The sequence below is a fragment of the Protopterus annectens genome, chromosome 1.part2 (assembly GCF_019279795.1).
Source record: "Protopterus annectens isolate FY-2018-M chromosome 1.part2, PAN1.0, whole genome shotgun sequence".
NCBI classification, from domain to species: domain Eukaryota; kingdom Metazoa; phylum Chordata; order Ceratodontiformes; family Protopteridae; genus Protopterus; species Protopterus annectens.
In genome coordinates, this window is record NC_056727.1 from 509,926,115 (window position 1) to 509,952,021 (window position 25,907).

A 25,907-nucleotide genomic window follows, 5' to 3' on the forward strand; every position below is an offset into this window, starting at 1 on the left:
TTTAAACCAGTCACGGTCAAGACCCACTCTACAAGGACCTTGTTTTTTATATGGAAAGGGTTGGATTCTAGAAGCTGCTACTTGGTCCTCTGTACTACTTTTATAAGGCACTAAAAGCTGGATTCCTTCTCTAGGTCTAGATCATGCTTTGCTTGGCCCACCCTCAAGGGGCACCTGGACCCTTCTCCTCCCACCTCCCAAATGCAGTTAGCTATGGTAATCTACCTATACAGCTAAAGGTACTGCAGCAGTGATCAATATGAAGAACACAGTGCAGTTGTGCAAGTTGAACTTACCATAACAGTAGATGTTCGAATCATCATTGCTGCATTAGTCAGTCCCTCCATCCCCCTTATTTAATTCTTTTTTTATGCCAGGGTGTGGACATTTATTTTGTGTGTTATTCCAAGCCTTGCCCTTTCAGGGCTCAGCCTCTCTCTTTCTACGGGCAGGAAAGATCTGAAAGGCTTCATGTCCAAATTTGTATTTTAGTTAGCTTCGCTTGAACTACTGGACAGTTTGGGTGCGTGTAAGGTGCTCTGAAGCTTTGGAAGCTTGCTGGCTGTTATATCCTCAGCTGGATATTAACCATATAGCTAAGGCTACCGCAGCAGTGGTCATTCAAACATCTACTGTTATGGTCAGTTCAACTTACACAACTGAACTTTCCTTCCCTATTTACTTCAAAAACATAAAGAGGACTAAACCCTTATTACACCAAGTCCCCCTTTTATCTTCAAAGAGAGGATGTCACAGAAGGTTACCTCCCTACCTTTACTAACATCTTTGCAACCATATCCCTATAGCAGCTCCAAAATTAGATGCAGTACTTTAATCTTTCTGATATACACATCATCTAAGATATTATCTGTTCACCCATAGAGCTGGATATGGGAGGTCTGAAGGGAGAGATGAAATCAGCAACCAAACTGACAGCAGTATCGTTGTACTGTTGGAAGTGGATTCATGGTACATAGCATCACAAGGTGGACCCTGTTTTTACAAACCTCACCAAGATAATACTAATAAAGACTGTATTTTACATATCATGCATTAAGATAATTGCCCACTTCCAGCGTATGCTCTACTACCAGGACTGACAAAAACAAAAAAAAAAAGCAGTGTAGAATCTTCAGGACATAGAAATATTCCTACAATATCATTAAGCCAGGCTCAAGGCAGGATGTTACTGAAGGAAAAGTAGCCAAAAAAAGGACAGGCCAAGACAGGTAGTAATCACTGTCTTGCATGGCGAAAGCCAGGGAACCTTTTTGGCTAGGCTTATATAGGCCCCAGGCCTGATAGCCTAGTACCTACCTATGAACCTATGAACCAACCACCCTTACTTATCAGCTACGATAATGCCCTTCCCAAAGGGTGACCAGTTCTACTGTAATACATTACTATTCCCAAATGACAGAATTATTTAGAAAATTCCAGCTAGCTGGGCTGGCAGGCTTCACACCCTCGGTCTAATGTCTGAGCTGATATACTTTTCCAAAAGTTTAGTATCATAAAATAAAGGTGCCTCTTTCGCCATCAATTTCTTCAACCATTCAAAATTTACCACACGAGTCACCACCACTCGTCGTTAACCAAGGATCATTCACTGCCAGTTTCTTTTCCCTTTCACAAAGAATATCAGTAAATACAAATTTGTCCTGCCTGTTAGGAGTTCTAAATATACTAGAACAGCCATATCTGAATCATCTGAAATCACGTAAAAGCACATCTGTAAATAAAGCCACAATACAAAAAAAGAAAGAAAATTCCAAGCAATAACCTTTAATACTAATCCGATACCCAAGCTTTCACCTTCACAGGACACGACATTAAAATTTCATTAACTGCTTTTATACAGGCAAAATCCCCATTAGATATTCAACCAAATAAATAACATTTATATTACATAAAATTACTCCTAAAAACTTTTAATGAAATACTACTATGCACTAAAAATACATATTATTTAGAAATAATATAGATATTAATTTCTTGATTAAGACCTTGAGGGGGATACAATTTTACAATTTTATATAATTTTCCCCACATATCAAAGGGGAAATCTACAGTGCCAATCAGACAAAACAAAGTTAAAGTTTGTAATAAAACCAACATATAACAAAAATCCACAGAATGAACATTCGACCAGAGCAATAAATAAAAATCAATAATCCAAAAAATAACTGGAAGAACGAACAAGGCAGCATCCATGACTCACTGTAAATCGTTTATTGATATAAAAGAGGTAAGCGCTTTCACACATAAATGCTTCATCAGACCTATACATACAAGAACACTGAAACCTAATATATAGTACTGAAAAATTCAAATAAACCAATCACATTCCGTTCTTAATTAAATCCAACTCAACATCTTAAAAAGACATCACAATCTAAAACTTCAAAAATATTCAAGCACATATTTAAAAATGCATATCAAAAAGATATATATAAAAATATATATGTAAACACAACACATATAAAAGTAAATATGAAAAAATCTAAAACAAGAAATCTTATAATTATTGTACATATTTTTATTTTGGTACCCTTTGTTTCTTCAAATAGGGCTTGATAGATGCTCTCTCATTAATTTCTGTAGTTCTTTCTACGTGGGCAAGACTAATCTTTGCCTACGGGATAGAATTAGGGAACATGTATATAGTATCAGGAAGGGCACTGTTACTAATGCCCTTTCGAAACATGTTAGTGAGCATGGTGTTTTATATCAATTCAACTTTAGAGTAATTGACAATATTTCTCCTAGCTCACGTATGGGGGATATACGTAATCACACTGAGTTTAAAGAGAACAATTGGATGGTCATTTTGAGAGCCAATAGAGGCTCTGGGCTTAATGAGAGAGCATCTATCAAGCCCTATTTGAAGAAACGAAGGGTACCAAAATAAAAATAAAAATAAGTACAATAATTATAAGACTTCTTGTTTTAGATTTTTTCACATTTACTTTATATGTGTTGTGTTTACATATACATTTTTTATATATATCTTTTTGATATGCATTTTTAAATATGTGCTCGAATATTTTTGAAGTTTTAGATTGTGATGTTGAGTTGGTTTTAATTAAGAACGGAATGTGATTGGTTTATTTGAATTTTTCAGCACTATATATTAGGTCTCAGTGTTTTTGTATGTATAGGTCTGATGAAGCATTTATATGTGAAAGCGCTTACCTCTTTTATATCAATAAACGATTTACAGTGAGTCGTGGATGCTGCCTTGTTCGTTCTTCCAGTTATTTTTTGGATTATTGATTTTTATTTATTGCGCTGGTTGAACGTTCATTCTGTGGATTTTTGTTATATGTTGGTTTTATTATTTCTTTATTTTTAACAATACCCACGGAAACATGGCGGAGATTGCTGCTGATACTATTGAGTTGGACTATGATCCGGCCAGAAATGGCAGATCTAATGTGAAGTTATCGCAATGTTTCTCCAAGTATTTGGAGAGAGATGGGAAGCTTTTTGCCTCTATGGATACCAATGATGCAGTACCTAGTGATGTCATTGAGGCGACTCATTTGCGGGAGGACCTTCAGCGACATATGGAGGTTGTGGAGCATGATTTTTTTAAATTAAAGAAACTCCAGCTACAAAGGCAACATTTTGAACATTTTTTAGAAAAGAACATTGTCCCTCGAGGGCTTCGCGTATTAAATATGCCAACACAAGGGAACCAGTATCCGGAACTTTTAAGTAAATGGCAGCGCTTGAATTTAGAGGCGAGCGCCAGTTATATGCGTTTGTTAAATGACTTTTTTGCTCCTGAAGAGGACAGATTGAGAAATGATTTGAAGCTTAAACAGGACTTCTTGTTTGACAATTTCTCTAGTGACTTATTATATCCTATGCTAGAGAGTGTTCTGGATGGTGTAGCTGTCTTTGAAAGAAAACTGTTACAACAGAAGAAGTCGAAAGTATTGAGGGACTTTAATGATTTTAGAACTGGTCAAGTGTTTGTTTGGTCAAGGCCAGAGGTGGCTTTGACGAATTCTAAAGTTAATAAAGTTAATAAAACTGTATGTGAACCTGTAATTGATATATCTAAAACTACATTAGCTGTGACTGAATGTGTGTTGTCTGATAATATCAGACCAGATCAGATGAACTCTTAATGGAGTACAGAATGGTTCTGCTATAGTGTGTGATGAGAGTACCACTTCCGTTAATGACTGTGTTTCAAATTTGCCCAAAACCAGTGTGCCATCTTTAAATATTTCCTGTAATACTGTGTCTAGTGATGCTGGATGTAAGAAAATGATTGATAGTTTGGTGGACCATAATTTGTTCCCTAAGGTTATTATTAGTAATAAATCAGACTCAGAGAGTGTTGTCAGACTGAAAGTTAGAAGTAATGGTGTTCAGTCTAAAGGTGGGTTTACCAGCGATAGTGTTTCCTCTGGCGTTTCCTCTAGTGATCTCCCTTTTTCTTTACCTATCCGTACAGACCAGTTTGGGAGAAGGAGTCGGTCGATGATCCGAGGCCGCCAGAAGAGGAAATTGTCAGAGCAGCACAATCAGAATCAGTCTCTAAAGAAGATGTGGGGGAAAATGTCAACTCGCTGATTGTTAATATTTCCTCGTATTGCTTGGATCAAGAAGAGTTAATGTGTTGCATAAGGGTATGACCTTTATTCCTTCACAGAATAGTAAGCTAACCGATACAATATTGGATTTGAAGTTGTTTTGCAGGAATTTGATGTTGCGTTTTCATTATGGTCATAACTCCTCGGTTACCGAGAGTAATCATGATGTAATACACGTTCCGGAGTTTAAGCCATTGAGTACGTATATCCCGGTTAATCACCCTCTAGTTGAGGCTTATTGTAAGCTTACAGAGGACAGTATACACGAATACTATAATAAATATGCAGGGAAGCACCGACGGGGAATGAAGTTTAATCTTACTTTTAAAGAAAGACAAGCTTTGAGAAACTCAAGGAGAATAAGGATGTTAGTATTTGACCTGCCGATAAGGGGGGGTTCAGTTGTTGTTATGGGATAGTATTCTTTATGAGAAGAGTATGAAGGAGATGTTGAGTGAAGTTTGTTTCTATCATAAAGTAGGCATAGGTGAGGTTCATGCTGTATTGGATATTGTTAGACAATCAGTACAGGACATTTTTAAGGAAGGGTTGATTTCAGATGAGACTTTTAGGCTCTTGAATGTACAGGATCCTTTGATCCCTGTTATTCAGGGACTTCCTAAGATCCATAAAGTTAATAGATCCTCCGATGTGTCCAATTGTTTTTGGAGCTGGGTGGGTTACAGAACCCTTATCTATCTTTATAAAGAAACATCTGAGACCTATTCTTAATTTAAATAGAATGGTATTACAGGATTCCAAACAATTCCTTGTAGATTTGTATGAGTGTATTCAGAGTTTAGAGAACATAGAGGACTTGGTTTTTGTAACGTTGGACATTCAGTCTCTCTTCATAATGATTCCTAATGATTTGGGGCTTTGTTATATTTTTAATTATTTGAAATCATATAGTGATTATGATTTATCTAAAATTGAGTTGATTTGCTTTTTATTGGAAATTGTGTTAGAAAATAATGTTTTTATGTTTAAAGAAGAGTTCTTTGTCCACAGACATGGCGTAGCTATGGGCACGTCGTGTGCCAATAGCTACGCCAATATGTTTCTGGCACAATGGGAGAATGTGGTTTTGTTTAAGTTGGAGAGCTTTGTTCATAATGTTGTTTCTGACAACTTTTGGCACGCTGGGTAGTATAAGAAGGCACCTGGGAAAGTAATCATTTACAGGCTACCTATGTCTGTTGGAGACAAGTGTCAAACCAGGGGTGAAATTTCAGTTCCCCAAGTTACACTTGAATTAGGTTGGGAGACACCATCACTAAAGGTCTAAAGAAAGTGACATACAGCAACTTAAATTCACCCCTGGTACGACTGGACTGTCCCTCCTTGAAAAGAAAGCTCAGACCTAGAGTGGGTACTGGCAAGGTGTTAATGGCTTCCTGGCCAGTTAACTTGTATTTTCTATGAAACTCTGAAGAAAGTGCAACAACCAAAGTTAGGAAAGTAGTCTGTAATCCACTTAATTCTATGGTGATACCACTGTACCACCTGATACCTCACTTTTCCAATCCATTATTTAATGCAAGAATGCATTCTGCAACCTTCAAACTAGCCATCCAAAACAACTCAGAAAAATACAACACATCAGTAGTACAAAAGCCACAGAACTTGGAAATCACTCACTCAAAAAAGTTTAAAGAACTGTTATTTTCTGTTTCTTGTAAGTGACCCAGTAGACAATAAGGCAAAGTCTGATCAAGTTGTACTTGAAAATCTATGCCTAAAATGCAACTCAGGGAACCAACAACACTGCAGGGAACATTTAAAAAAATAACAGATTACTGTATTTCAACTTCCAAGATTTGGAATAATTTTCACCTTATAAAAATCTTTCAAAAACTTCATACAAAAACATTCCTGACAAGTTTTTACATTATCTGTATACACACATATAGGTTAACTGACAACTTATTGAATGCAAATCCTGAAAGTGGAAAAACTTTACAATGTTTTAAATTACCTAACAATAGCATAAATGTACTGTACATTGTGCAGATACACAGCTGGTCAACAAATCATATCATGCCAGTTAGTGAAACTTGGAAATAAGTGCTAACATGGGTCCTGCAGGGTAAGCAAGTCCAGCTGTCTAAACATTCAACAGAGTAAATATTTTGATTTCAACATTTTAGCATTTTGACATCTAAACATTCCACACTCAGTATTGACACCTTCAATGTAATGCTTTCCAGTAAGTTTGCATGGATCCTACATACACAAATACACCTGGAAATATATGCACAAATATACACATCTTAGTGCGTTTACTCATATGTGCACGTGTGTGTTCATCTCTGTACATATGCCCATAATAAAATAAAACTAACTTCACCAAGACAAAAACCATTAAGACTTTCACTGAAAAGTCCTCCAATCATGATGTTATAATATTAAGAGCCATCACTAATACACCAGACACAGGACATACCATTCTATTTGTATTTAGTTTATGTTGTACATGCACTGCAAACAGTCCAAACTTCTAGAATGAGAAAGGAAAAAAGAAAAACCTTATGGAATTTAGAGTCATTTTTATGCAGCCCCCCCCCAAGGGGAAAAAAAAACATATTCATAGGTGTATACTAGACTAATGGCCCTGGAGCCTTTACAAGCCTAGTCCAAAAAAAAAAAAATGCCCAGGCACTGTGCCACCCGATGTTAGTTTACAGTGTCCATATCCAGTAGGGCAACTGGAATGATCTCTGGAGTGAACTTTCTCCATATCCAGTAGGGCAACTGGAATGATCTCTGGAGTGAACTTTCTGTTACCCATCCACTTGTCAAGATTTCTCTTGAAGAGGGCCAGCGAGGTGCTCTGCTTGACATGAAAGGGAAGCTTACTCCAGAATATGGGCAGTCTTTGGGAGATGAACCTGTTCCTCCAGCATGTTCTGTTAATTGTGGTGATGAGGCTGTGATCTCTGGAGCGGGGGATTGGGATTTCTATTGGTGTAGCATTTCAAGTAGGGCTGGGTCGGACATGGCTTTGTAAATCAAGCAGAGATCACCTCTAATCAAGAAGCTGAGAAAAGCTGAAGTTTCTTCAGTCTGTCCATGTAGGACATGTGTTTAAGGCCTAGAATATTTTTGTTGTGAGGTACTTTTGTGGCCTCTCCAGCTGTTGCAGGTGTCTGGTCAGGTACATGGCAAACGGGGCGTTATATTTAATGACTGGTCTAATGAGGGATGATGACCTCTTTCTTCCTGGATGCGAAACCTTTGGTTATAACATGTGCCACGTATAAGGACTTTCTGACCACAGTGGCAATGTGGTGGTCAAAGGTGAGTTCATTGTCGACCTGGGTGCCCAGAACTCTTATGGCCCCTTCAGTGTTCAGTGGGCTCCCATCAACGTGGTAATTCATGGGAAATTATTTTTTTTCAAAAGGTGATAACGAATTTTTTGGCGTTAAGCTTCAGGCCATGGTTCCGACACCAGTTACTGGTCTCAGAGAGGCCCTTTTGTCGGATGTCTGCATCACTTGGGGAGTTGATAATGACTCCTAGCTTTCAGTCATCAGTGAACTTGGTCAGCCAGAGCCCTTCTGTGTTGACCCGGACTTCTAAGAAGTACATGCCAAACAGGAGAGGGCCCAAGACCGAACCCTGTCGGACTCCACTTTAGACTGATTGACAGTCTGATTTGGAATCCGTAATTCACACACAATGTGGGTATTGTCTGTGAGCCAATTTGCAACCCACCTAGTGATGCAAGGACCGATGCCTAGTTTGGTGAGTTCATCAATAATATCTGAGTGGGGAATGGTATCAAAGACCTTGGCCAGGTCAAGGTAGGCTGTATGCACTGCCTTACCCTCATCCACAGCCTTAGTGACTGCCTTGAAGAAGTCAACCAAGTTCAGCAGGCAAGATCTCCCCTTGACAAAGCCAAACTGTGTGGAGTCAAGAGTTTGGAGATTGCCTATATCTTTGTTAAGCAGGTCTATGATGATGTGCTCCATAGCTTTGAATACCAGACTAGTTAGGCTAATGGGGCGATAGTTCCCAGGGTCTGTAGTTGCTCCCCCTTTAGGGAGCGGGATGACTGTAGTAGTGCGCTATTCATTAGGGACATAACCTGAGGTAAGGCTGTGATTGAACAGGGCACACAAATGTGGTGCCAATTCGTTTTGTAGCTCATGTAGGACACAGCCAGGGATATTATCAGGTCCCATGGACACTGTATTCTTGGCTTTGGACAATGCAGCTTTTACCTGTGCCACAGAAATGGTGGGTACCAGGCTTTCTTCTGGTATTGTGATAGGGCCCTTGGGGGAGGGTAAAGTTGGCACTTAATCTGTCGGCCAGTACGTTGGCTATATCTATTGGCTCAGTATAGGAGGTGCCATTGTGCAATAAGTCAGAGCAAATCTGGGTATTGCCTTTGAGGTTTCGGATATAGCTATAGAAGGCTTTGTAGTTGATTTTGGCATCAGCCGCAATTCTGCCTTCATAGCTGGCTTTAGAGAATTTGATAAGGGATCTCAAGCTTTTTGTTGAGACTGATAAGGGAGGTTTTCCGGTCTTGTGACTGTTTTTTTTTTTTTTTGCAACAATTCTTCCTTTTGTTGTAGAGTTTATTGATGGTTGGGGACCATCAGATTGGATTCCTTTTTTGGAGGAGAGCATCTTAGTTCTACTTGGTATGGCAAGGTCCATGCATTTGTGTACATGCTCGTACAGTGCATTGGTGTACGACTCCACACTCATGCAGCTACTTTCCATTGGCATGAGTATCAAGAAGTTAGCCACCTCTGTTTAGGAGCCCAAAACCAGCTTTAGAGAAGTTTTGCAAGGTGGTCACCTTAGCAGGGGGAGTAGATGGTCAACATATCCAGTTATATCGCCTGTCTGCTTGGCTTCCTCAGGAGAGAAATCTGAGGGTCTACAGCAATTGATTCCATATTAACAGGGAATTGTATCGGCATCCAAGGTACATTTTTCAGACAGTAGAAAAGGTAAGAAGCATGTGAGGGTAGTTTGGTGGTGTTAGACAAAGCATTCATGACTACATACTGCATGGCTCCAATGCAACCACTGAAATGCTCCTCAGTAAAAATATATAGGCAGAACAAGGAAAATATAGTAAAAAGTTCAAATGTCCACAATGACTTTATACAGCACCATTCAGATTTCAACCCCAACAGCAATAACAAAGATCAGCCAAGACAGAGGGAGCAAACATATCAAAGGGAAAGGCAAGATGTAGAGGTGAGGAGGAAGCAAAACAATAATTTTACTGATGCTGTGCTTCAGTTTCAACACAAAGTCAACAGACATAACTAGAAATATATATACACACACAAAATAATGTTTTTTACCAACTCTTATTTTTATTAATTCATACTTAGAACGAACTCTCTTTACCAACTTCAGTGCTGCAGGGGAAACAGACTCAGTCCTGACAACCAGTAAGCACAAGGCAAGGAAATTAATGCCGGATAAGATAGCAGTAGTAGCACATGAATATATACTCACACACGTCGCAACTATAGACAATCTGAAGGACTGCCAGCTCACCTACAGTATCCTTCACATTAGCCTAAAAGAAGCCAGTGCATCCAATGAAATCCCACTCAAACATCAGATGCAGACTTTACTTACACAAATTGTATTCCAGTCAGGATCCGAACTGCAGCTGTGAGGCAACAATGTTAATATCTGTACTAGTGCACAGATTTTTCAGATTGTGTGAAGATGACAAGGGCAGAACTCTCAAGTCTATCATTTATCTTCCATTTGCAGAGTATACGAACCCATCTTTCTCCTCATTTTAAAGTAAATTAAGAAAGCTTTCTAACATCCGAGAATTATATTCTTAATTAACTGAAACAGGGACCTGTCGACCTTAAGGGAAAAATATATGTGCAAAAACTAATTACTGCACAATACAAATACTTAGTTTGCAGAAAAGCTGCATGCCAGATACAAAGAGTGGTAGACGTTAGTTAATTAAGACCTCTTAAAATGATACACACAGACTAAAGTATGCATTCCTACAAAGTGGACTTAATAGTCCAACTACAAACATATGTCATTAGTGAGTATGACGTAAAAAGTCACGAAGCGGTTTAAATACACGCTGTTAATTACAAAATATTACACACATTGTCACTCCTTTCAGTATTTCCAAATCAGCTGTAGAGCATAACAATTCTTTCAGCAGCTAAACATTGAAAACAATACAGCAAAGAACACTTTATCTATGTTTATGCACTTTAGTGCTGTAAAGGCTTAAAAGTTCTAACACATTATAACACTTCACCTCTCCATGCTGTCCGAAGGACATTAAATAACAGCCTTGAAGACGCCATGACCGTATGAACAAACCAGGTTCCCGTATTATGGGAACGCCTACGTACTGCCTGATTGGAGGTCTACAAACTGATCTACAATGTAGTTCAGTTTCACATAACTAATGCTATGTTAAGTAAATATGTAGTGACTACGTAGAAACCAATCATTTCGACTTTCTCTTTCTGTTTATGAGTTTCATATTAGACAAAACAATATGCCGAGAGTGTGTGGTTTGTGAACGTGTGTGTGTATTTTGATATATATTAGCAATTTTAAGGGGCAACAAATATAACTTCAGCTTTTAGTATTAATGCTGATCATGATACCGTGGTAAAACGTAAAGCACTAGAGTGGCATTTTTAATCATCCAACCCTCCTGTGTGTATCAGTCATCTTTAAAGACTGAGTTATGGTGCTCAAGTTGGTGAACCTTTGGCATTAGAAAAGTTTAATCGTGTTCTGATATCACATCAGAATTTGTGAGCATTAGAAATCATAGCGGATGAAGCCATTATTATTTTCAGAAAATAACGTCATATGGTAGACTACTTATAGTTAATGATAGTGTATTTTTGTATCGGTTTCAATTATTTAATTACGTTTTAAGCTTAAACGTTTATATATAGCTTTATGTTAATAAATAAATAACCCTAGAAAGAGTAGGTCTGAATCTGAAACAAAAATCTTATTGCTATGTTCAGATCAGAATAGAGTTGCCACCTTTTCAAATGCCCAAAGTGGGACGTTTTTTGTAGAAACATCAGATTTTGCAGGGCAAAACATACCCACGGCAAGTACAAAGGACAGAACTTCCCTTTTTGCCAGAATAAAAGCTTATTCTTGTAGCATTTGAGTTGCTTATAACATTTAGGTGTTTCACATACAAAATAACTGTTTTATGCAACTATTAAAGAAAATAAAGGAAATATTTTTGTCCTAAAATCTCAGAATATTTGCCATTTTTCCAGTTTTTTTGCAGGACACAACTGCCCAAAGAGGGACTGTCCCTCGCAAAGTGGGACAGGTGGTAACCCTAGATCAGAACAGTTGAAGCATGTACCACATCATGTGTTGTAATTTTTGTTGCAATGACACTTGTCACTGTTGCTTCTGAATATTGTAAGGTGCTTAGCTGCATTCCGTGGAGGCTTTTTATTACAGTTTTGGCAATTGTTTACTTTAAGACACACCATCGTAGTTCATATAGCTTTTGGCAGTGCTGTCTTGATATCTCAATGGGGCTGTCATTTAACCGTGGTGGTTGGAATGTTTATTTGTTTTTAAAATATTATTATAATTATGTTATTTGTGAACAGTTAAAAAATATAAGGTTAAAGTGAAAAATAAAGTAAAATGACTACACACTTTCCAACTCCTGCCATGCTATACACAATTTTAAGTGCCTTGCAATCCTGTGGTAGTGGAGATGCCTGATGGATATTATGTTGTCCGTTTTTTTTTGTTTGTTTTGTTTTTTAATATTTCATGTTTTCAAGAACAACTTGTCTCATATGGACATTCATTTCTTTAAAAGTAAAAGGTACGAAATTATAAATACGATGTTGGCTTAAGTCACAGTGGAGGAAGCACTTGCTGCTGCTCATCCATGTGTCCTAATATAAACAGTCAACCCAGCTTTGATAGTTGTATAAAGCAACTCATCCCCATTACTTATATTAATTTTAAGCATAGTTAACTTTAGCATATGTGTACTCTTCTTGCAGTATATTCTAGGTGCAAGTTTTAAAATAAGATTGTTTTAGACATGGCTTTTTATACCAGTCATAACTCACCTGTGTAATAAGATACAAGGAACAAAATAATTTCCCATTGTAGTTTATATTTTCTAACCCTTCTATTTTTTTCTGTTTAAAACCTCTTTGGTCTGATAAGTGAAGAGTACAGGGGAACAATGACCTCACTAGATCTGGATGTGAATCCCTTCATGATCAGGTGGGCAATGTAGAAGGTCTTTCTAACCACTTTAGCAATGTGAGTGTCAAAAGAAAGGCCACTGTCAACCTGGGTCCCCAGGTCCCTGATAACCTCTTCTGTGCTTAGTGGATTGCCACCTATATGGTAGCTTGGGGTTACCTTGTTTTTCCCCAAGGGTATGACTATACATTTTTTGGCGTTTAACTTCAGGCCATGGCTCTGGCACCAGCTATCTGTTTCCGTGAGTCCCTTCTGAAGGATATCCGTGTCCGATGCACTTTCCACTATGGCGCCCAGTTTGCAGTCATCTGCAAACTTTGTCAGCCAAAGTCCTCCCATGTTGGCCTGTACTTCTGAGAAGTAGATGCCAAACAATAGGGGGCCAAGGACCGAGCCCTGTGGGACACCACTTGTGACCGGCTTGGAGTCTGACACAGCGCCAGCAACTCTAACCCTGTGGGTTCTGTCCTTAAGCCAGTTTGCAACCCATCTTGTGACATATGGGTTTACATTTAAGCTGGTAGTTTTTCTACAATGCCCGAGTGGGGTATTGTGTCGAAAGCCTTTGCAAGGTCAAGGTAGGCTGTATGGACTGCCTTTCCTCATCATCAATGGCCTTGGTGACTATTTCAAGAAGTCGACCAAGTTCAAAAGGCATGATCTTCCCTTGACAAAGCCAAACTGGGTCGGGTCCAATGTCTGCAAGTCCCCTATATCTTTGTTTATGAGCTCCATTATGATCCTCTCCATAGCTTTGCAGACTAGACTTGTTGCTTATGGGGCGGTAATTACCAGGGTCCGTGAGGCGCCACCTTTGTGGAGGGGACCACAGTTGCCGTGACGCCTCCTTGGGCACGCATCCTGTGGTAAGGCTGAGATTAAACAGCTGCCTTATGTGGGTTTAATTCCTCATTTAGCTCAGGAAGCACACAGCCGGGACACCATCCGGTCCCATTGATGCTGTGTGTTTTAGCTTTAGAGAGGCAGCTTTCACCTGCGCATTTGAGATGTCCGGGAGGCTACACTCGGCTGGGATAGTTATCTCTCCTTTACGCCGGGAGAGGCCGGTGACGTTTGCACTGAACCTGTCTGCCAGTATGTTGGCAATGTCTGTGGGTTGAGTGCTTTTGTATCATTTTGAACTAATTCTGAGCATATCTGTGAGTTTCCACCCAGGTTCCTAACATAGCTGAAAAAGGCCTTATGATTGTCCTTTGAATCCATGGCAATTTTTCTCTCAAAATTGGCCTTAGTTGATTTTATGAGTGCTCGTATTTTTTACTAATAATGATCAGGGTGACTTCCCTATTATGGATTTTGTTCTATCATGTAATAGCTTTCTCCTCTTATTGTAAAGTTTGTTAATGGCTGGGGTCCACCAGACTGGACGTTTGCCCTTTGTGGAAAGAGTCTTGGTTTTATTTGGGATTGCCTGATCCATGCAGTCCTGGAGGTGTTCATAGAAGGCATTTGTAAGGGCTTCTGCAGCTTGGGTTGTGGTTTCCTCTGACTCAGGGGCCTTGAAGGATACCACACCAGTCTTGAGTAGTGTGAAGTTTGCTTTAGAGAAGTTCTTCACTATGGTCTTTTTGTTTGGGGTGGGGCGGATGTGGATTTCCAGTGAGATTAGTTTATGATCAGATCTCACCAATGAGGGATATACTTCGGTGTGGAGCATTTTGTCCCCATGTTTGTGACAATGAGATCTAGTATATTTTCTCCTCTCGTGGGAACAGTGACTAGCTGTTCCATGGCATTTGAATTTATGAACTCCAGGAACCGTTGGGCTAGAAAGTTAGGGCTTGAGTAATGTTCCCAGTCTATATTCGGGTAGTTGAAGTCACCCAATATGATGGTGTTTGAGATACATTTATACCCTCCAGTGTCTTCAGGAAGGCTGTGTGGGGTTCCTGAGTTTGAGAGGGTGGCCTGTAGCATGCTACAATTTGTAGAGCAGTTTTGCCTATTGTTAGTTGCACCTGGATGGTTTCCCAAGCTTCATGCGTTGCCACCAACCTGGAGGTGTGAGTATCCTTTAGGAATATGGATACACCTCCTTTTGTGGAGTGGTCCGGGTTTTGGGGCCAGAACGCATGATATGAGGTAAAACCTAATAGTGCCGGGTGCTCTCAGGAGCCTTGAACCAGGTTTCAGTTACAGCACAGACATCGATGTTCTCCATACTGAGAAGGGCCTCGAGTGCGTGCATTTTGAGATTTAGACTTCTGGCATTGAGCAGCATTACCCTCAATTTCTTCCCATTTTTGTTTTCTAGAGTGGTAGGTTTAAAATTTGAGCCTTGCCTAAAAAGGCACTATGGGGTGGCAAGAGCCTTAGCCAATATCCGGAATCCCAGGGTGACAGGTGCAAGCCGTCCCTTGCGAAGCAGCGTGGCTTGTCAAGCATGTCATCCCAGGCAGACAGACACTGGATCCCTTTGAATGACACCAGACATTAAGCCAATTGTTAAAGCTGATCATCTTGTCTCTATATTGTGGCATCATTCTTGGTGAAGGAAGGATACTGCTCAGGGTTAGGGTCATACCTGCCTGGGCTACATAATCACAGAGCCCCTCTATGTCTCTTTTCATGCAGTCCAGGAGGTACGTCTCAGGTCGCTCACACCAGCATGGACAATGACTGTGTCATATTTGTACTTGCTGTGGAGTGACCAGTGCTTGTGTTATGTGGCGGATTCTAGCGCCCGATAGGCAGCTTACTGTGACCCTCTCCTTGTTCAGCCTGGTGAGTGGGACGCCAGTGTGTCTGACTATGGAGTCACCTATGACAAGTATGTTTGGTGTTGTATTTGGCCTTAAGGGCTGTGACTGCTTTGCACACTGCTTTTGTGGTTTATGTGTTGCTTGTGGGGTGTCTTGAGGTAGCAGTTGTTTGGGTGTCTGCTTTGGAGGCCTCTGCTGTTTAGGTAAATTTTACTCAGAGCCTCGAGTATGTCTTTGTGTGTTTATGTGTTTGATTCAGTGGAGTGGTAGCATTATGTGAGGCTGGTTTTGTGGTGTGTGTAGTTGCCTTCTCCTCCTGTCTGGTCTTGCCAGTCCTGAGTTGAGAGAGCTCAGCCTCCAGTTTGGCTAAATAGCTGCATCTCTCAAGTATTTGTGTTATGTGGGAGGAGGAGAGGGTTGTCTGTGTACATGAGGCAGTTATAACATTGCCTCAAGATTCCCAGATTCACCAGCTGGACCGGAGAGGAGATTGACAACTGACCTTTGGACATGCTAGAATAATATTGGGAAATCCTTAATTGAAAACAAGGGCCAGTGGGGAGTGAGGGTGTAGTGCTTTTAATTTTTAGTGCTGACTTATATAATTGCTTTAGTGAGCAAGTGCCAGGTAACTTGAGTGCAATGTGATACAAGTAACTAAATGCAAAACGACAAACAGTAACTTTCTTTCAAGTGAAACAAGGAAATAAGTACAGTAAGCAATGCAGATATCACTAGTGATCCACAGAAGCGCTGAGAAGTTGCGTATTAGGTGAATTAGCTTCCAGGAAATAACAAGCAAACAAACAACAAGTATATAAACAAAGCTAGATTCAGTAGGCCTGGATCTAGTCTATGCTAGAGCAAACAAGGTGAACCAATTTCAGTAAGATACAGTTCAAATACTCAGGCACTATAAACCTTTAACCAGAAAATTCCCAGCTCAGAAGGGCAGAGTCCAGCCTCTTCTCCCACAAGAGTGCAGACCACGAACCTTCTTAATGTAAAATAACTGGCCTGAAGCCCAAGTGCCTAAACCAGAACTAATACACTTGGACACTGGGCTCTCAATCAGCAGTTCCCAACTTAGAAGGATGAAAGCTACCTGTCCTGCCACCACAGTGCTTGCCACAAACCTTCCTAATGTAAAACAACTGGTCTGAAGCCCAAGTGCTTAATCCAAAAGACTTGAATGATAGCTACACTTTAATCAAGTTACAACCAAGCAGTAATAAATACCATTGAATACTTTAGAGAATGTCTGGATTAGTGCTCAAGTTACACAAACAAAGCTAGATCCAGCAGGCCCGAATCCAGTCTATGCCACAGCAAACAAGGCGCACCAACTTCAGTAAGAAACAGTTCAGATATGCATGCACTATAAGCCTTTAACCAGAAATTCCCAGCTCAGAAGGGCAGAGTCCAGCCTCTCCTCCCACAAGAGTGCAGACCACGAACCCTCTTAATGTAAAATAACTGGCTTGAAAGCCCAAGTGCTTAAACCAGAATTAATACACTTTTAGAATAACAGACACTGAGCCCTCAATCAGCAGTTCTCAACCTAGAAGGATGTAAGCTACCTGTTCTGCCACAACAGTGCAGACCACAAACCTCTCAGTGCAAAACAACTAACTGGTCCGAAGCCCAAGTGTTTAAACCAAAAGGCTTAGAATGAGTTACACCAAGCAGTAATAAATACAACTGAGTATTTTAAGATGATGCAAAAGTAAAAAGAAGTAGGTAAAAACACAAGTACAGTAAAAGCAGATGAAATTTTTTTTTTTTTTTTTTTTTTTTTTTTTCTGAATAAGTGCTGAGATCAAAGAAACAGATTTGAGTGCTGAAACTAGAAAACTGGCTAGTTACAAGAAAAAAAAAAACAAGCTAGAAGGCTTCCCTCAAACACAGAAGGGCTTGGGGGCTCAGAAGCCTACAAATAGTCTGTACCACTTAACAAGAAAGGCAGGAAATAAGGTATTTCCCAGATGCTCTCTTTGTACACAGTAGGAGTGCCTGAAATCAGAATATGATCTCACTGCACTCAGTTGAGTGAGCAAATGAGATGGGCCCAGAGGCAGGCTGAGGCGGCAGTTTCAATGCCACTAAGATTAACACCAAAACAAAAACAGGGCGGGTGGGTGGGAATAACTGAAGAGCAGAATAACCAGTTAAAAATTCCTTCAACACTCCTTCATACACAGTTTAAATCAATTTAAATACTGTATTTTTTAAAAATAAAAAAATAAAAGTGCATAAAAAGGTACTTAAAGCAGGAATTATTTCACATGCACCAGTTTAAATATGCAAGGACAGGAAATCAATGAATGTGGCTACCCCCACACCTGTAATTACTAGCAAATAACAAAATTCAGCCAACACTAGCTTTTAGTTCAAGTTACTGAAGAGCAGAATAACCAGTTAAAAATTCCTTCAACACTCCTTCATACACAGTTTAAATCAATTTAAATACTGTATTTTTTAAAAATAAAAGTGCATAAAAAGGTACTTAAATTCTCTTATACGTCCAGTTGAATATAACCAAGTTCTTAGCTTGCCAAGCTGAAGTTTTAAAGCAGGAATTATTTCACATGCACCAGTTTAAATATGCAAGGACAGGAAATCAATGAATGTGGCTACCCCCACACCTGTAATTACTAGCAAATAACAAAATTCAGCCAACACTAGCTTTTAGTTCAAGTTACTGAAGAGCAGAATAACCAGTTAAATTCCTTCAACACTCCTTCATACACAGTTTAAATCAATTTAAATACTGTATTTTTTAAAAATAAAAAAATAAAAGTGCATAAAAAGGTACTTAAAGCAGGAATTATTTCACATGCACCAGTTTAAATATGCAAGGACAGGAAATCAATGAATGTGGCTACCCCCACACCTGTAATTACTAGCAAATAACAAAATTCAGCCAACACTAGCTTTTAGTTCAAGTTACTGAAGAGCAGAATAACCAGTTAAAAATTCCTTCAACACTCCTTCATACACAGTTTAAATCAATTTAAATACTGTATTTTTTAAAAATAAAAGTGCATAAAAAGGTACTTAAATTCTCTTATACGTCCAGTTGAATATAACCAAGTTCTTAGCTTGCCAAGCTGAAGTTTTAAAGCAGGAATTATTTCACATGCACCAGTTTAAATATGCAAGGACAGGAAATCAATGAATGTGGCTACCCCACACCTGTAATTACTAGCAAATAACAAAATTCAGCCAACACTAGCTTTTAGTTCAAGTTACTGAAGAGCAGAATAACCAGTTAAAAATTCCTTCAACACTCCTTCATACACAGTTTAAATAAATTTAAATACTGTATTTTTTAAAAATAAAAAAATAAAAGTGCATAAAAAGGTACTTAAAGCAGGAATTATTTCACATGCACCAGTTTAAATATGCAAGGACAGGAAATCAATGAATGTGGCTACCCCCACACCTGTAATTACTAGCAAATAACAAAATTCAGCCAACACTAGCTTTTAGTTCAAGTTACTGAAGAGCAGAATAACCAGTTAAAAATTCCTTCAACACTCCTTCATACACAGTTTAAATCAATTTAAATACTGTATTTTTTAAAAATAAAAGTGCATAAAAAGGTACTTAAATTCTCTTATACGTCCAGTTGAATATAACCAAGTTCTTAGCTTGCCAAGCTGAAGTTTTAAAGCAGGAATTATTTCACATGCACCAGTTTAAATATGCAAGGACAGGAAATCAATGAATGTGGCTACCCCACACCTGTAATTACTAGCAAATAACAAAATTCAGCCAACACTAGCTTTTAGTTCAAGTTACTGAAGAGCAGAATAACCAGTTAAATTCCTTCAACACTCCTTCATACACAGTTTAAATCAATTTAAATACTGTATTTTTAAAATAAAAAATAAAAGTGCATAAAAGGTACTTAAAGCAGGAATTATTTCACATGCACCAGTTTAAATATGCAAGGACAGGAAATCAATGAATGTGGCTACCCCACACCTGTAATTACTAGCAAATAACAAAATTCAGCCAACACTAGCTTTTAGTTCAAGTTACTGAAGAGCAGAATAACCAGTTAAAAATTCCTTCAACACTCCTTCATACACAGTTTAAATCAATTTAAATACTGTATTTTTTAAAAATAAAAGTGCATAAAAAGGTACTTAAATTCTCTTATACGTCCAGTTGAATATAACCAAGTTCTTAGCTTGCCAAGCTGAAGTTTTAAAGCAGGAATTATTTCACATGCACCAGTTTAAATATGCAAGGACAGGAAATCAATGAATGTGGCTACCCCCACACCTGTAATTACTAGCAAATAACAAAATTCAGCCAACACTAGCTTTTAGTTCAAGTTACTGAAGAGCAGAATAACCAGTTAAAAATTCCTTCAACACTCCTTCATACACAGTTTAAATAAATTTAAATACTGTATTTTTTAAAAATAAAAAAATAAAAGTGCATAAAAAGGTACTTAAAGCAGGAATTATTTCACATGCACCAGTTTAAATATGCAAGGACAGGAAATCAATGAATGTGGCTACCCCACACCTGTAATTACTAGCAAATAACAAAATTCAGCCAACACTAGCTTTTAGTTCAAGTTACTGAAGAGCAGAATAACCAGTTAAAAATTCCTTCAACACTCCTTCATACACAGTTTAAATCAATTTAAATACTGTATTTTTTAAAAATAAAAGTGCATAAAAAGGTACTTAAATTCTCTTATACGTCCAGTTGAATATAACCAAGTTCTTAGCTTGCCAAGCTGAAGTTTTAAAGCAGGAATTATTTCACATGCACCAGTTTAAATATGCAAGGACAGGAAATCAATGAATGTGGCTACCCCCACACCTGTAATTACTAGCAAATAACAAAATTCAGCCAACACTAGCTTTTAGTTCAAGTTACTGAAGAGCAGAATAACCAGTTAAAAATTCCTTCAACACTCCTTCATACACAGTTTAAATCAATTTAAATACTGTATTTTTTAAAAATAAAAGTGCATAAAAAGGTACTTAAATTCTCTTATACGTCCAGTTGAATATAACCAAGTTCTTAGCTTGCCAAGCTGAAGTTTTAAAACTTTGTTTTTAAAATATTATTATAATTATGATATTTGTGAACAGTTAAAAAATATAAGGTTAAAGTGAAAAAAAAAATAAAATGACTACACACTTTCCATCTCCTGCCATGCTATACACAAGTTTAAGTGCCTTGCAATCCTGTGGTGGTGGAGATGCCTGATTGATATTATGTTGTCCTTTTTTTTGTTTGTTTTGTTTTGTTTTTTAATATTTCATGTTTTCAAGAACAACTTGTCTCATATGGACATTCATTTCTTTAAAAATAAAAGGTACGAAATTATAAATACGATGTTGGCTTAAGTCACAGTGGAGGAAGCACTTGCTGCTGCTCATCCATGTGTCCTAATATAAACAGTCAACCCAGCTTAGATAGTTGTATAAAGCAACTCATCCCCATTACTTATATTAATTTTAAGCATAGTTAACTTTAGCATATGTGTACTCTTCTTGCAGTATATTCTAGGTGCAAGTTTTAAAATAAGATTGTTTTAGACATGGCTTTTTATACCAGTCATAACTCACCTGTGTAATAAGATACAAGGAACAAAATAATTTCCCATTGTAGTTTATATTTTCTAACCCTTCTATTTTTTTCTGTTTAAAACCTCTTGACTTTCTCAAACTGAACCACCTGATTTGTTTTCAAGTACAGAATTAGAAACTGCCACCCTTTATCAAATGGGCAAAGTAGAATATTTTTTTTTACCCACAGTCAGTGGAAATGACTGTATTTAATTTTGCTACCTAAGTAAAGGCTCACTGCGGCTGAATGTTAGGAGTTATTGTTTAATAAATTAAAGTGTATCAAATGTAAAGCTTATGAAATCAGAATTGTAGTCTTCTTCAAAATCTAGAGGAAGTTCAGAATATAAAGTGTATGGAATCAGAATAATAGTTTTCTTTAACATTTACAGGAAGTTCACATAAAAAAAGTTTAAAATTCACAGGACATTAGCAGTTTTTCATGAAATTATATCCCAAGACACACCTACCAAAAGTAAATGGTCCCATTGAAAGTGTGTCTAAGCAGAATGCTGCATCGTAGTGTTTGTATTCAATGCAAATAAAGAAGAAGGCATATTATTTAGTGTTTGTGTTATCAATGAAATGCTTATGTCATGTAAAGAGAAAACATAAAGTGGCTGATCTTTGCAAGGAGATCCTGTATTGCTTGATAACAGTGTATATCTTGAAAAATCTGCATAATCTACCATCCTAAGAGTAGATTGTTGCCTGATAATGTACTGGTTGATACTATAACACTCAAAATTTTAGTTGTGTTCTGCAGCCTGGAACGGCTTATATTATTTTTATGGTTAAAAAAATACTTACTTAAGAACACAAATAAGTCTCACTCTGAAGAAAGACGTAAATACACCTTTATACAACATTAAGGAACTGATTCCAAAAGAATTGCTCTCAGTGTAAAACTGCCCTGATTCTGAAAGACCTGCTGTCAGTGTAAGTGACTTACACCTGTCAATAAATAGGATTACTACAGGGGCCAGATTCCACTGGGGTAGTGGTGCTGCGGTAGCGTTGTCGACTCACAGTAAGACGTTGTCCTGTTCGTCTTCTGTGTGGAGACATGGGTGAATGGGTATACCTTCATTGAAGGTTGTGCGTCAGGGCCGGCAACTCGGCATGTAAAAATCTACTGCCAATCATTAGCGGACCGGAGTTCCGCTGTGGCGACCCCTAACCGGGAAAAGCCGAAAGACACAACAACAATTACGGGGGCCAGATTCTAAAATATCTACTCTCAGTTTAAGTGGTCATTTACACTGAGAATAAGTCTTTTGGAATAGGGGCCCAAATGTTTTGGAAATGTGCAGTTCATGAGTTTATGTGTAACTTTTATTAAATGTATTATTTGTAAGTAAACTAATGCCAACATAAAAATGTAATGTACACAGAATAACAAACTGAAAAAATACAGTTCATTTTTGTTAACTCAATATGTCCAGAAACCATACTTACAAAATATGCCACTTTAATTAAAAATGTAAAATAAGCACCTTGTTAATAAATTAATGCATTGTCCCTTTTTGGCTATATAACAAAATAATTTATAATAATCACATTAACTTGCACACTAGTGTGTGTCTCTGAATGGAGAAAGATATATTTCCTCTTTCCATGAGGCTAACTTATTGAGAAAAAATGTATCATTCTTATTTTTGTTGTGCATGCCATATCAGAAATAAATAGCCAAAAATTAAATATTGTATAAAAAAAATCAATAATATAGGACCAAAAATAACAATGGAGAAAGGGAAAGGGGATAGAAAACGAAAAAAGAAGGCTGAGAAATGGGAAGATATTTACTACACCATATAAATCCAGATTACAGTCACTTTAACACTATAAAAAGTTATCAAGGTACATATCAGGATAACCAATTAGGTAAAGTGCTCAGGAGTGATATTCTTAATAATCTATCAAGTCTGTGTCTGGAGATCAGAAAATAACTGCTTTAAGCTCATTATTCCTTTCATTTTGCAAAAAAAAAAAAAAAAAAAAAATGCATGATAATAGTTGCAGAATTATGCAGTTGATTGTGGTATTCCAACACTCACCCAACATAGGCAGCTTTTCTGAATTCCATTTTCTGTTAATAATTGTTTTTTTAGATACATGAGGATCAAAACTAGAAAATGGAAATCAAAGTCTAAACCAACCATACTTGAAGTAGTGACTATTGCAACAGAGATAAAAGAACAGAAAGTGGGATCTTTAGAAAAGGGTAGGAATAAATTACATAGCAAAAAAATAATGTGTATGGTCACCATGGGAGGTAGAAGTGAAAACTTCTGTAAGGAAGTACGAAGAAAAGCAAATGGTTTTGTGGTATGTGTGTGTGTGTGTGTGTGTGTGTGTGTGTGTGTGTGTGTGTGTGTGTGTGCATTACCACACATTTTCTGAAGGATATGATATCTGAAAATTAAATGTTATTATTTATTGACTTCAATCCTCAATGATTTGCCAGAAAACCACATATTTTATGAGGAACAGATCAGCAATATGAAGACAAAATCTGGACTTCTTCTTTTCCCGCTACAGGGGTGACCACAGTGGATCATCTGTCTGCTCATGATTGGCAGTAGAATTTTACGGTGTAGAGTTGCCAACCCGGCGCCCAACCTTCCACAGAAGGCACACACATGCCCACACATACACCTAGGGCTAATTTAGAGTGTCCAATCCACCTACTGCATATCTTTGGGATGTGGGAGGAAACCGGAGCACCCAGAGGAAACCCACACGACCACAGGGAGGACATGCAGACTCCTCACAGAAGGCACCCCATCCATGAATCGAACCAGAGAACCTCTTGCTGTGAGGTGGCAACGCTAACCACTGCACCACTGTGGCCACCCATGAAGACAAAATCTGGACATTCTGTGAAAATCTGGACAGTTCAGGGGTATTAACAATATAGAAATCTTATTAGCATAACATTTAAATACTGATTAGCATATAACTTCCCACTTTCACAGTAGGAATGTGGGATATTACTCAGAAAGACGTATTTAAAAAGACATAGACTGACAAAAAAATATGTGAAAATATAAGCACATTATCAATAAAATTGTAAAATGTGTAGATTTTAATTAACTGAATTGCAAAATTCTACCATACAAGGTAATTTATTTTTGCATCTGAAAAAGGAAGATACAAGATGCATGTCCTCTTTCTTTAAATTTCTGATGCACTAGCATGTTGGTCATGTACTGTATTGTTTCTGTGTACTAAACAACTTCAAAAATCATATGGAATGGGGCTGGGGTTGGTGAAGGTGTGAATCAAGTCTCCAATTAGGGACATTAGGAGCATACTTCTAAAAACAGATACATAATGTATGGGGGGGGGGGTAAATCAGGCCTGAAAATAGAGACTTTTCTCCAAATTAGGGATAGCTGAGAAGTAGTTGATAGAGTAGAATTTAATACATTCAGAACAGTCACCGACTGTTACAATAATTCCACAGTAGACTTGGCAAAAAACAAACAAAAAAAAAAACATGAAATTAAAATTAGCAATTTATAAGTCACAGTGGACAAAAAGCAGTATATTAGCTATCAGTGATGCAAACAATAACTACCCTTTATATCTTATCAAATGTTACAATTGCTTATTGTTATGCAGGAGGGAGTCTAGTGGCCTCATAAAAGCTATAGATATGTGACACCCCTCCTCTGGGCCAGTAATCAAGGAACCTCAGTCCACACCCCCAACATGGATGAAGAATGTTCACTCGGAACAAAGATAGATACACATAGTATTTTCAGATGCAGCTTTCTGCACCATGCACAATTTCCCTTAAGAGCACACAGAAAATACACTTCTGTCCTGGGGATGAGGTTACTCTCTCTCTCTCACCAGGCCCAAAATAAGACTCCACACTGACCAGAGCTGTGGAGTTGAGTCCTCAGTCGACTATTCCTAGCCAAGTCCTCCACTACCCTCTCTGTGAAACTAGTTCTCTGTATCTCTGCTGCAAGTAGCTAATACATACGGGATCTGTACGGATCCCCGAATGGCAACATCACCAAAACAGATTTGGCTGGGCATACTTGCGCAAAAGTGCTTTTCACCATAGAAGCACTTTCGCGTAAGTATGCATGTTGTGGAGATCGCACTGCAGTGGGGATAAGGGAAAATTCCTCAGAGTGAGAATATTAAAGTAGGGGATGTGTGGAGGGGTGCAGGGTGCTTGTCCCCTGCAAAAACGTAAATGTAATGTATTATTTTTTAACACACTTTAACGAAAGTGCTTTTTTGGTGATCAGCAAACATGAGAGAAACAATAAATAGTTTGTCATGCAGTGGTAACCCATCAGGGTCTGACAGAACTTTGTAGGTTAACTCAAAGAAGCAGTCTTAATGAATTGGAGGTGGGAGTGGGGATTTCACAGAACAAAAGGCTTGCATGTTTTGTAGGGGAGTTCAGAAGTGGGAGTACGGGAGGGTGACTTGATGACTGTTTGCCAGCTGTCCTGGTTGTATTTCATTGTGAATGTAAGAGAGGTTACTGATTTGCTAAGCTGTTTTAGAAATTGCTTTGCACATGACGTATGTAGTAAGTACCTTCAACAACAAAATGGTTCCATGTAAAATCTCTGTGGGGTGTGTGTGTGTGTGTGTGTGTGTGTGTGTGTGTGTGTGTGTGTGTGTGTGTGTGTCCTGTGGCAGTTTGGCTTCCTCTGCACTCCTGCTTTGGCAGCAGTTGGCCACTGAATAGC

The 25,907-nt window shown here is 38.2% G+C and overlaps 1 protein-coding gene across 1 annotated transcript in view; it reads right to left on the bottom strand.

Annotated features, from left to right (window-relative positions):
- Positions 1-10,999, bottom strand: part of MRPS5 (mitochondrial ribosomal protein S5) — a 1,107,643-nt gene extending 1,096,644 nt beyond the window's left edge. Inside the window, exon 1 of the mRNA XM_044057334.1 lies at positions 10,894-10,999. Within this exon, the coding sequence (XP_043913269.1) occupies positions 10,894-10,942 (49 nt within the window). The 5' untranslated portion in view covers positions 10,943-10,999. The remainder of the gene's footprint in view (positions 1-10,893) is intronic.
- Positions 11,000-25,907: the final 14,908 nt, after the last annotated feature.